This window comes from Daphnia carinata, chromosome 10, assembly GCF_022539665.2.
Source record: "Daphnia carinata strain CSIRO-1 chromosome 10, CSIRO_AGI_Dcar_HiC_V3, whole genome shotgun sequence".
NCBI classification, from domain to species: domain Eukaryota; kingdom Metazoa; phylum Arthropoda; class Branchiopoda; order Diplostraca; family Daphniidae; genus Daphnia; species Daphnia carinata.
Genome location: NC_081340.1, coordinates 4214378 through 4227762, shown reverse-complemented (window position 1 = coordinate 4227762; position 13385 = coordinate 4214378). Strand labels below are relative to the sequence as shown.

The 13385-nt window shown below is 40.6% G+C and overlaps 1 protein-coding gene and 1 long non-coding RNA gene across 2 annotated transcripts; both read right to left on the bottom strand.

Annotated features, from left to right (window-relative positions):
• Positions 1-1306: 1306 nt before the first annotated feature.
• On the bottom strand, positions 1307-2668 carry LOC130701382 (uncharacterized). Its single transcript, XR_009004046.2, has 4 exons — positions 2525-2668; positions 2327-2462; positions 2007-2259; positions 1307-1885 (listed from the first exon to the last, which is right to left on the bottom strand). It is a non-coding gene; the product is annotated as an uncharacterized LOC130701382 (long non-coding RNA).
• Positions 2669-10607: 7939 nt separating this feature from the next.
• LOC130701272 (keratin, type I cytoskeletal 9-like) lies at positions 10608-13280 on the bottom strand. Its single transcript, XM_057523236.2, has 9 exons — positions 13123-13280; positions 12525-13059; positions 12386-12442; positions 12220-12294; positions 12056-12097; positions 11834-11992; positions 11316-11750; positions 10903-11249; positions 10608-10834 (listed from the first exon to the last, which is right to left on the bottom strand). The coding sequence occupies exons 1-9, from the start codon at positions 13135-13137 to the stop codon at positions 10805-10807; spliced, it is 1695 nt and encodes a 564-aa protein (XP_057379219.1). The 5' UTR covers positions 13138-13280; the 3' UTR covers positions 10608-10804.
• Between the last annotated feature and the right edge of the window lie 105 nt (positions 13281-13385).

Below are 13385 nucleotides of genomic sequence, written 5' to 3'. Positions count from 1 at the left end.
GCATACGAAAAAAGAACACCACATGCACGAATAGTCAGTCAGCTGATTACTTTGCTTTGCTCGTTTGCATATTTGAAGTCAATTATACTAGTCGTTTCCATCTAGTGTCGATAAATGACAATAACATTTCAAAAAGAACGCGCGCATTCTGAAGGCAATTGGGTGAAATGTGTATTAGCAGTACTCGTATTTTGCAAGTGAAATGAAATGTATGATGTAGCAAAATGCATAATGAAATAAAATTTATTCTAAGTTAGCACATCGCAAATTTTCCAAAAATTTTACAGGAAAAGTTATCGTTCTTTTCTTTAAATACGGACAATTTTTTCCTGTTTTTTTTTAATTTCCTCCCACAACAAACTTCTCCTCCCTCTTTTAGTTTTGTTTCTTTTCCCTACCTTTTTTTTTGTTTGTGGTTAACGACGGCAAAACGCGGCGGCATCGTTTGTGAAGCTCTTTCCCCCCTTCTTTTCCTCGCCGGATAAAGCCTGTGTATATGTATTTATATATAAACTGGGATGGCGAAGGGGTGGCGGATTCCTACACGATGATTGGGCAGGTTAAGAGGAAATGCAATAGGAGGCAAAACAGACCACCATCAATCCGTCGATTCAGGTCCAACCAAAACTGACCTTATCCCTTCTTGTGTCCAAATAGTACCATCGCAAGAAAAAGGGAGAGTTTGACACTCCGGCAAATTTATTATTAAAGAAAAAAGAAATTTTGAAAAGTTTAAATCATCAAATGCTACATATAGACACGCTGTTGTGTGTATAAAATAAAAGGTCAGGTGGTGGCGGATGTGTAACACAGACAACCCTTTGCCATTTCTTGATTGACGATTGTGTATAACATTCAGTTGAGTTATTACCAACACGCTCCATCTTTATGGCAGTTCAAATAAAGCGCTTTCGCTATGAAAAGAGAAATGGAAAACAAAAAAGACGTAACGAACCGCTCGATTCTTTCAAGACGGGCAAACATTGAAGAGTTAATAGAAGAGTCTTAATTATGTTTTGGTTCATAAAGAGAATAATGTTTGATGTACGTCACTTCTTGCAGCTGCTCTTCTTTTCATGTTTTTTTTATTTAGTTCATCATCTATCTTTTTTTTTTCACTAGATCCCTTTCGGATCCCTTTTCTCTTACCCGCGTATTGTTTCTTATTCGATTCGGCTTCTCTCAGAGGCGACATAAAAGCTGCTGAAGTCGTTTTTTAGCTGCCCGCCTTCAGGCCGGGCTTGCCTAAACACAAAACAACTAACCGTCCTTCCTCTCTTTACGTTTATTATTTTCCATTATTCGCTATGCGTTCAACGTTTCAAAGGATGTAGACTCTACTTAATCTATTTATGATACACATTTCATTTACTTTGAAAAGAAAGACCCGAGAACAGAAGATAGAGACTTGCTTCAAGCTGAGACTCACCAACTCTATGCCAAGAATTATCCTTAAAGTATACTACAAAAGAATAAGATGGTACACTTCTTTCCATCATCGGGTGGAGGCAGTCGCACTTGTCATCGCCATATAACAAGAGGGGAACAACAGGGGTCACTAGCAATGACAAAAAGGGGATTGATGTCGGCTTCTGTGAGCGATTAGCAACGCTTGTGTCGCCTGCCGTACTGTCATAGTGACACGCAATAACAGGTAAATTTACTGATAATCATCTTGTTGGTCGGAGGGCGCAACCGAATGACGTTGCTCTGCTCAGTGCGTTATTGCGTGGTGTCCTCGTAAAATCGTGCGATGGAACACCTGTATATCAAAAGTAGATTTCAGCAAATCGCTGGATTCCTAGAATTCTACGGTGGCTTAGTTTGCGGTTTGACGTACATAGAGAGAGCGCTTCTGTTCAAAGGTTACCGCATCTTTGAAAATCTATAGAAAAACAGAATCACCAACTGATTTTCTTTCAAAACCTTTGTAGCCAGATGGCTGATAAATGGTAACTTTACGTTAATTCATGCCTTGGGTAAAACAGAAAAAAATCGAAGCATACCAGAGAAGAATAATGCAACACCTTGCATCGATTTGTGAAAACAGGTGTCGGGGACTGGTCAATAATCCAGGAAGAAGATGAACAACAAAAGGCGACTTCCTTGCCGGAAGGCTCTGGCCGCAATCACCTGATGAAATACAGATCAAAATCCAAGTTTGGCTTTACACGCTGTACAAGTGTTTGCAGCGCACAGGAAGCAGCATGTTAGGTGTCGAGAGACTTTGCCTTTCGGTGATGAATAGCTTAATGATTCCTGAACCAAATTTTGTTTTTAAGTTCTCATGAATTATTCAATCACTCGCGTATAATGGCTCTGTTACCTTGGCTTCTTCGCGTTGGCAGGCTGGTACAATGGCCGAGCAATGTTTACAATAGTTATTTGAATGCCCAACTGAAACGGAAAGTCTACATCCACGTCAATGTTGTTTTTCTGGGGCACAAGATAAAAACGTAAACCTACGGAAAGAAGATGGACATAAAAATTTCTTTTAACTCTTTTTTTTTTTGAATAATCTTACTGGAAAAAAGGGTCCATGTTGTGTAGCAGTCCAAGGATTTGAAATGTTCGAGCAATGTCGATGTTACCAGTGTTTCTTGCTCTGCTGATGGTCAGTCGCGCCAGGAAGATAAAGGGTAAACACAGTGTCTGTGCGCATAACATTACGGAAAAGAATCAGAGGCTTTCATTTTTCCTTTCTCCAGAGATGAAGGCTATAATTAGGCGTTCTTCTTCTTTGTTATTAATGATTTCGTATTCACCGGCACGTGTCGGTCAAGAACACATCTTTATTTAGCGGTGTACGATTCTTTTCTATTTCTTAATGAAACCTTTTTTTTTTTTTTTTTTTTTTTTTTTTTAGATTTCTTATCCACATTAATGCGAGGATTACGAATCTTGGACTCGATCGGCCTGCATATCGCCTATGATTTACGGGGGCCCATCGATTCGATTCGCCTTTAGTTCTCTCAAATTTTGAAATTTCATTTTGAGTTTTGCCTGAGATCATCCATCGAACGAACGGCATTTTCTATTTTTCATTTGTTAGTCAATGCGATTAGATATGGTCACCATCTCTAAAAGACGGTGACCATGTGCGGCGTTTGCCGAAAGTGAGCACACGTCGAGGAACTCCTGGAGTGCGAACGACGTGATACCACATTCGTAAAAAAGGAGACAGAGCGCTACCTCAGAAATAAAAAGAACTTGAAATAATATCCGTGAATAAACCCAGCGGATCGAATTGGTGAATCGGACATTGGTTTTTTTTTTTTTGTGTGTGCGAAAAATCCAATTTTCAAAAACGCATTTTGTATAGGAATTTAATGATACATAGCCTCCGTATCAATGTAAGTCAACGTACGCCAATAGTTTTTCTTGTAGCTCTGCAGTTGTCCGCAATTTTCTGTTTGGTGGGTATATCTGAAATTTATAGTAGCCTAACTTTGATTGACATTTAATTTTTTTTTACAGAAACAGCTTACCAGCTGTGCGAAATTGGGTAGCTTACAAGAAAAACCAAATGCAAACATCGACATTACAATAGTTTCCCGTGTTATTGCAAAAAGCTAGACAGTTTCAAGCTAACGCACTGCATACGAATTGCAATTGCCAATCGAGTTTTCCGGACATATAAATATTTGATGCGTTCATCCAAACCCTAGGTGGTAACATTACCATTTTTGTGACTGTCTTATTGATGGATGAGTCTTCACAGTAGGTGCGTAGTTTCGTTTTCTTAGAGACAAGTTCCAATCAAGATCCAATCCTCTTTAACATCTAAGACGTGGGTCTACTAAAAAAAAAAAATATTGGAGAAGATACGCGAGTTCTTATTGGCATATCGTGCCACGTCGTCAGCTGACACACTGATTGATCAATCGGCAAGCCGTTGTTTGCACCAGGGAACCTCATCCATCACGCACTTGGGAGTTTATTTGGTTAAGGCTAGACGATCCCATCGATAACTCAATAGACGCGTGGGCTGGAACAAGTGTGGAAGGCAATTGGATGGGTTCTGTCTACTACTATCCTTTACACTGACCACTTCATTTTCCATGTCAATTTCTAAATTAAGAGAAGGGTGACATTCAGGTACAGCCACCTGAAAGACGAAGATGGAACAAGCAATCAGCTAAATTCGTGTGGGTCGAGAATGTGTGACTGTTTGATGCGCACTTTAAAATATCGAATGTAAAATTCTAGTTACATTAAACGCGCATCGAAGAAAACCCCCCAAAATTAATACCTAAGTGGCGATGCTGGACAACAAATTGATCCTGTCCGTCCTGTCTTATATAGCGAACCCCATCAAATTTCCAGCCAATGCTTCCGACTACGGATGAACATAACAAATGACGAGTGATTTGTCTATAGCTACACGCCCCTCAGTTAGGTTAACATTTCAATTTCGCGCAAACAGAATATCATTTTGGCCCAATTTTCGTACTGGAACACATACGGTTTCGGCTCTTCCCTCAAAGACCATTTGTCAAACTTTCAATGGAAGGGATAGCTGTTCTGCAAATGGAACATCCTTGTGGGTCAGCCATGATACGTATCAAAAATAAAGTTTGCGTATTGTTTTCTTACTACAATAGCGGCGCGGCTTTTTCCTTTTGAAAAAGTAACAATGACAACATGTGCGGTTTAGTTTGGAAGAAAGATGATTGCCGATAAGCGGCTACCTCTTCAGAAATGGACGAAAAGGGAAACATAAAGAAATGCGAAAGGCGAAACGAACTAACTTATTGAAAGCTACGGCAAAATACAAAACAGCTAAATTAGTTTTCAAAATGCCTTTCATCCAAAACACCAAAAGTGTAGAATAACTTTAGAAAAGAAAGAAATTAGATAATTAGAATGGACTTACATTTGAACTTCAAGCAAACCCGATGAGCCCAGTGTTGTAAATTCCAGGCTTGTCCATGTCTTTCCAGCTATTTCTTTCACGAAGGATGACGCTTTGAAATATAGCGGGCACGTTCCGTGCTCCTTGCCCGTCTGGGAGTCAGACTATCCAAAGCAGAATTGAAATCATTAGACCAAAAATAAAAGCTGTTCTGTTCTGTGAACTATAAACACATCCCCAAAAAGGTCAAATCCATGCGTCTTCCATAACGAATGAAATGTTGGATAATTTTAAAGGAACTGAAGTATGACACTGTGTTCCAAAACAGGCACAGGCTCAATGCAAATGAGACTAAGGCAACAATAAATTCTACCACCCGAATGGTTAGAAATATTAAGTCCAGAAAAAAAAAATAAAAAATATGAATGCAGTTAAAGTATCACGGCAGGGTCGGGGGATAGGCTAAACAGAAAAAGTTCCATGAGATGGTCAGGAAAGCCGGACATCGTGGGAGGGCCGCTGTCCGCCAGCAGAATCACTTACGACTTTCGCTTGTCCTTCCTTCTCGTTCAAACATAAGAAACGAACACCGTAATCTAATTCTATTCTATTACTCAAATAATCTTTTAGCACAACATACACACCGTAGAGTTCCAGACAAAAACCCAATCGATTTGCCTTTTCTTCGAGGGTTGGCCGCTGTTGTTTTGGTGACAGTGGTTGTCAGGCAAGTGTCAGACGGAACTACCAACTTGTTGTGAAATGGACCTTGATTAGACAAACAAAATAAACAATCAACTTGGGTGGCATGCAATAATTAACTCAGTAGCTATCTCTTCATTGCAGGTCTCATCAACTAAGTGTGGTCACATTCCATACCTTTCGATATCTCTTCGTTTGTGAACAAAATTCACAAAAATTGTTTTCCCTTACTGTCGGGCGGAAATGTGTGATTTCTTACCTCCCCTAGTTTTTTCTTTAGTCGCATGACCGCAATGACGACGTTTTGAAACTATTTTTGCAACAAGTTGTTCATGATTGCCGACAAATGACCATTCACCAACAGCACATTAGAGAAAATTTGACATTTCCTCTGCTTTTTGTTTTGTTTTGCTGATTTTCCCGATTGCAACGGCCAAAGTAACACGGACGACATGACTAAAAATAAATCCCTCGTAAAGGGATTTGTAGCCGCTTTCAAGGTTATAGCAATTTCAGTTCCAATAATAACCGAAGGGTTAGCTCCATTTGAAACCCCATCAAAACTTTCCTAACCTAAACAACAACAACAACAGCAGAGAAAATTGAGGATAATCATCAAACAAGCTCACAATCAACTGTACGAAAACAAGCAAAAGAAGTTAGAAAGATCTCTTTCTCTTTAAAAAAAAAAAGGAAAAGCGGCTCCGTTTTAATTTAACTAACATCTGCTAAACTCCTCGTTCTGTGCGTGATTGATTGGGTCCTGGCGCCTTTTGCGAAAGATGATAGAATCGCATGCGCCAATCAGCTACACACTCTTTGCGCAAAAGAAGCGCTGAGTGTAGTTACCTGAAACCGATGTAATCAACACAGCGTGTTATGAAAGCCGCAAACATCTTTACCTCAGCTTTGAGTACCAATTTCGCACTCGTTTTCCTTGTTTGCTTATCTACATAAATTGCCCGTGCGTGATAGACGAGAGGACCGGTTCCCTTTCAAAGGCAAAAACACGTACCCCTATTCAAAGAAAAGTCCATTATTTAAGCGACAACTAATAGTAACTCAGTTGAACGTGTTAGTAGAAAGCTGATCACAAATTAAGATTAGCCATGTTGCAGCAGCAATACAATAACAAAAAGCAGCTGTAGGAAATTGACCCTGATCATAACAGAGATTTTAAATGAAGTCAAAGAAAGAAGGCCAGTAGGTCACACAAAATTGAAACTGTATCACACGTCTTGTTAGAAAGCATGTGTGAATTACGGTATGATGCCTTGTAAATGAATCTACGGTTGTAATATTACAAGCAAATGAAACAGGGCACATAGAATTCCGCTAGTCTTAAGGCATGATGACTTTATGAATGAACCAACTCTCAGCGAATTCATCTTACGTGGAAATGATAGGTATAGCATATGGATGGGAATAATTACTTATTTTGAAAAATGGCAGAAATAAAAGCAGAGGTTGAAGGTGAACGTCGGCACCCCTTACAATTCAACATGTTATTTTCGGTCTGTTATCCTCTTTTCTGGCTATAGACAAGGCTAGATTTCTCTTCATTAGTCTCTTCATTTGAGTCATCAAAAGGATGTCAAAAGAGCAATCAAACAATTCCCTTTTCTGAATACCCTAGACCACCCTACACGACCTCGTCCCATGCTAGACACAAATTTGATTGTCAAAGACACCGACAACGTAACCACCTCGTTATTGTCTATGTAAATTCTGCTTACCTCAAGTTTCACATGGTCCAAGTACGTCACACGAGGGTCCTTTTGAATTGGGTTGAACAAGGTGATGACTTGTTTACACTGGAATATAGGGCAGTCGGCCATTGTTCTACTTCGGATTTTGATTTCACTTTGGTCCTTTTAAACACAGTCATTTAAACGAAGCTACAGATTAAAGCGAACTTGATTCAAATGCCAGTAAACAAAATACAAACTGTTTCGGTATGTCACTACTCCGCTACTGGCCATTAATCCCCTAAAGAAATTGGAGGAGAAGTAACGAAAATGGATGCCACGTAACATTGCTTGTTTCTTCAATCGTCTTGCACACCCTCACCCTTTACTTTAATTTTGTTTTTCATTTCGTTGCTAAAAAATTGAGAAAGTAAGAAGGAGCGATAAGAAAACAAAGGCGACAATCCGAATCCAATTAGGGACAGGGAGACTAATTTACCTGTCTAAAGAAAGGGCATTTTGTGACCTATTTCCCTACATAATTTCACGTACTTGTAAAGCAACGACCGTTAAGGAAAACACGTCAGTGTTCTCGAACGTCCCTTTAAACATTTTACGTTTACAGTTACCCATAGCTGCAACAAACAAATATAAATTTCGAATAACAAATATTACGCACCGATGAGCACAAACTTCCGGCTAGTTCACGACAGAAATTGGCCGATCGAGACGGACCTTCTCAGTTTACAACGCGCACGCGTGGATCTATGGCTTCGTTTTAAACTGAAAAATTCGTTAGATCAACATACTATATTAGACGATGGGTGCATAGTATACTAAACAAAAATGCATAAAAGGTAAAGCACCGTCCAACCAAATGCCCGCATAGGGAATAGTAAACAGGAAGAAAACGGTGGTGGATCAGGTTTCACCACCTTCAGAAACACGAAAACGTTGCAGTTTGGTTGCCACTCGATCGGATCTTCACGGTCATCTGTATCTCTATTCACCATCTGCTGTTTGCCCATCAATTTATTGGCCGGTCACTAAGAAACTTTTTTATTTTCAATTCCAATTCCCACTTACGTCGTTTTTGAATAGCTCATTTCCTTACGTTCCGGGTTTGACGTTCTGGGAAATAAATGCAAATGTCAACATCAGATATTTACAAAATCGATTACCTTTTATCCTTACTCAATTTCTTGACAGTTACGAAAATCAAGAATTTGAGGAGGAGCAATATTGGTGGGACGCAGCAACACAGGTAACCCATCCAGGTGGTCCCTACGGTGGCGCTCAAGTGTCGCCTCATTTAAGTGCAACACAATACACACTGTAAAAACAGAAAAAAAAAAACGATACGTCTGCGATGATGCTAGCCATTGAAATCAACACGAGCCACTTCCGTGGTCAGCACTCTGCCCATTAGATTGCTGTCGGTCGTTGCTACCTTTATCCAAATGAACGAGAGTGGAAGGTAACGGAAGGAAGCACGGTTGACTGATAAGTTTGCTGTGCAAACGATGATATCTTGATTGTAAATTAGTAATGCCTTTCAGCCTTCGTATCTTACCTTTCTTCTAAACCAGTCTTGCGACATTGAACTCACCTATGCCTTTTCACGGATTGAAGAGATTTCAGATTTTTATCTCCTGATTTCCGTTCACTCGTCCACACCCCTTTCTGCGTATCCGCCCTGATAAGGATGAACATTTTATTACACCGTTTATTTCTTTATAAAACCAAAAACCTTTAGCTACTGCTACTATCTTATTTGATCGAGCAATAAGAATGGTAGTGTGCATCACATAAATACGTGTCATTCTTATTCCCATCCTATCCATCAATACAATCTCTAACTTTAATCAATTTACAACCCCCTTACCTGCCCTTCACGTCTTATTTTAAACAAATGGTGGCTAGTTTTTGTGCACTGGTCAACTGCCCAGTTTGCAACATCTAAAGCCTTTGTTTTCCTTTTTCCAAGTTGAGATAGCAGAATTAGTAAAAAGAAAAGTAGACAGGAAACTGGAATTGTAAGCCACTTTCTACATTAGCCCGCTTTAAAACGCGCGTCAACAGCAGGTGCTGACGTCAACTTCGAAAATGGACAGTAACTGGTCCGTCTGTACTCTCTCCAACGGACGACCCTTTTTTTTTTTTACTGGAAACCCATTTCATATGCGTCGTCGTGTAATCACATGAAATATTCTATAGAAAACCAAAGCGACAGCACGCGACATCTTTCTATACAAACGAATAGCAAACACGGAATAGCACGGATCTATAAAGGGTGTATAAGAATTTACCTGCGCTTCTAGTAAACAGCAGATGGTCAGAACAGCATGAAACACCGGAAGATAACTCCCCCCCCCCTTCTTACCTTTCACCGCGAAATCTGCTCGTTCTGGTTTTTAGAAACTGCACATTGCGTAGATAACAAGAAATGGTTAAAAAAATAGATTACATTTATTAGAGATCTACTGTCTAATAAACCGTTTCGAAATTTCGATGCGGTATAAGATGAATTTTAGTGAAAACGTACCTTCAACCGAAGAAGCTTCCGCATTTCATTTGATTACATCCAGTGTACCATTTCACTACGTCGGTATGAACTCCAAAAAGCAGGAAAACTTTCAAACAGATAACAATAAAAGGAGCATGATTTATAGAATACAGCAGCTACGGAAGCAAATCCCACATTTGAAAATCAAGTTGAGCTCATCAAACGATTTTTATTGTTTCTAAACACGCCCACAGCAATTACCTGTGAGCCAGCACAAAACACAAGCACCGTACGAAGCTATTGAACGTCGGTGTTTCGATTGATTGGCTCGTAATGATGAAAAGTAATCCCTTCGTAAAAAATGAAGAAACTCATGAAATAATACCTGAAAATACCTGCCGGTTCCACCCATCGACCCCCAAACCACACGCAGCAGCTCACATAATACGCTACCAACCACCGTACTGTCCGTTATCATTTTTCATTGATTCCGTTATCCACTTTACACCTTAACACGTACTGCAGTCTACTAACGACCAGAAGAAGTCACTGAACTGTCAATAGAAATCTTTGAATGAGGATTGATTTAATTTAAAATGTTCCCATACCTTGTGCAGAAATCAAAACGTTGCACTACATCCTGTTAAGATACGATTGTAGCAACAGGTTAGACACCGTAAAGGACGATGCGTAACAAGCCTGAAGACAACCTGCTGCTTAACACCAAACGGAACTGCTGCGAAATTTAATTAAAACCCAAATCCACTTCCCTTTGTGCTCCCACTTTTTCCAAATGACATTTTCCAAATCCTTTATTCTTTGTACGTGTTCCAGGATGTTGAGTTGCAAATTGCTATTTGAACCCCTATAAATTTTATTGTGCTTTTATTTCAACAAATAGCGATAGAGTGAATTAGCGAGTACTACCCATCTCGTAATATTTAAATAGTAATATAATATCTGTTATAATATTTAACTATATTCTCTGTTTAACTCCGAATTGAATATAAACCGCAGTCGTGTTTTATCCAGTCTCGTAGGTCACAGATCAATTTACGAAGGTACTAGAAACTGTATCGGTTTCTACAAAAATCAAAACACCAATTAACTACTTAAACTAAATAATCGGGAAGTATCGTAAAGCAAATTACCGGCCAAGGTTGATCGAGCAAGCTCGTGCTAGAAGATGCTGGTGGACGAGCTCTTTCAGAACGAACAAACGACGGCTGAGCGCGGCTGGATGGCGGTGGAATACGCCCACTCTGCGGTGGACGATTTGCGTTTGGTGACCGATTAACAGGAGGACGATTCGATGGAGGACGATTGGAAGATGGTCTGTTATTGGATGACGGCCTGTTATTGGAAGGTGGACGGCTGGGCGAAGGAGAACGGCCATCTGAAGGACCACGACTGGCCGAAGGTGAACGATTGTTTGAAGGAGCACTGGTAGGAGAAGAATCAGCAAGAGCTGGAGGAATGCTAAATCCATTGGCAGGTACTTCAAAATAGTAAACAAAAATTAAGTTAGCTACGAACGATGGCCAGTATTTTGAATTTAACTTACTTTTAGGCTTAGTTTCAGCAACTATGACGTTTTTATCCTTTTCGTTGGTTGCAGTTTCAACGCTTCGTTTCGATCCGGCGGCACCGTCACCTCCTCCATCAGCTGATGCTTCAGCTGTGCCAGTTGCGCTTGCAGCAGCTTCACCTCCACCGGTTTCGCCACCCGATGCGGATGCATCAGCTGTCGCTACCGCTGCACTCCTAGTTTCATCGCCTCCGCCGGATTCAGCCACCACAGCCGTTGCGGTTGCATCAGCTGCAGCAACACTTACACCACTATCTCCGCTCGTGATGGCCTCACTTGTCACGATTGCAGACGCAATAGTACCGGATGCTTCTCCTACGGATGCACTGCCTGTTCCATCAGCGACGGCCACAGGCGCCGCTACCACAGCAGATACGCTGGAAGCTTTTGCACTGCCACTTTGATATCCACCTAAACGATGTTAAACACCCCGCAAGAAAAATTGCGTTTTAAAAAAGCGCAATTCAATTACAAGAAAATGATTTAAGACCTACCTCCGCCACCTCCTCCGCTGCTACTGTCTTCATCACTTGAATCAGATCCTCCACTACCACCGCCTCCACTCTTATATCCGCTGGAGTATCCTCCTCCTCCTCCGCCGCCATACCCACTACTATATCCACCGCCAGAACTGTAGCTCGACTTAACGGGAACTGTAAGCGTGTATGCTCAAATAAGAATCGAAATCAAAAGAAATCATTCTAGCTCTATGTTACCTATATGTCCTTTTACTTTCTTGGCTTTGACTTTCACGTAACCTGAATATTATGACAAAATGTAATTTAATTTCTCATACAACATTCAAAGAATTATCCTGTCTTTATCATCGAACTTTCCACATTGATGATGAATTTAGTGCTTAATTACGCAGGTTACTTACCACCGCTATGTCCACCACCATATCCACCGCCACCACCGTACCCGCTATTGTAATCATCGTAATCGTGGCCGTGTCCTGAATACAATTGATATTTGAAAAGATGTTCAATGTAAGTGTCACACATTCATTCATATATACATACATATTTTGTTATGATTCTACATACCCTTTCCTTTGCCGTGTCCCTTGCCTTTCGCCTTATGTACCAAGACAACTTGATAACCTAATCCAATCCAAACAAAACAATCAAAGTAAGTCATACGTAACGTTAACATTTAGCCTTTCAAACACAGCTAAGACCTTACCTCCATCGTAGCTGCTACCCTTGTCGCTATAGCCACCACTTCCATAACTGCTTCCGCCATAACTACTGCCTCCGTAGCTGCTATGACTGTCGTAACCGTAGCTCGTACTAACTCCTTTACCTTTACCTTTGCCTTTACTCTTCACAACAACTTTGTAATCGTCGTGGTCGCCATAGCTGCTGCCATAGTTGCTGCCATAGTTGCTGCCATAGTTGCTTCCATAGTTGCTGCCATAGTTGCTGCCATAGTTGCTAGGGCCGTCATAACCGTAACTGGTACGAACGCCTTTGCCTTTGCCTTTCTCTTTTCCTTTGCTTTTAACCACGACATAATCGTCGTGTCCACCGTAACTGCTTCCGTAGCTGCTACCTCCACCGTAACTGCTACCGTAGCTGCTATCATCGTAACCGCCTCCGTAACCACTTTCTTGAACGTATACAACTTTTTTGCCTTTGGTTTCAGCAACTGCTAAGTCTCCTTTAACAGGCTCTAGGGCGTAGACCACAGCCACTGTAACCGCAATAACCAGCAAGACCTAAACATGTAAACATAGAACTGTTAAGTAATTGACATTAACAGGATAAATGGAAAATTTTACTTTAGGAATAGCCATCGCGGGCTACGTGAAATTTTGCGGGCCGCTGATGTGATCACTATTAAGTCATTAATATCCAAATGAGCAAAGAGTTGGTGACGATGTGACCGAGCCAGCTAACCTAGAGTCCCTTTTATAACTCCTTACGAAAATGAAACGCCCTTTATTCACCATAAATAGCGTCAACGTAAAGGAAATGGCAACTGACATGTCACAGTTGCACGAAAGCTGTAGAAACGAAAGAAAGCTGTGGTCGGAAAACCTGA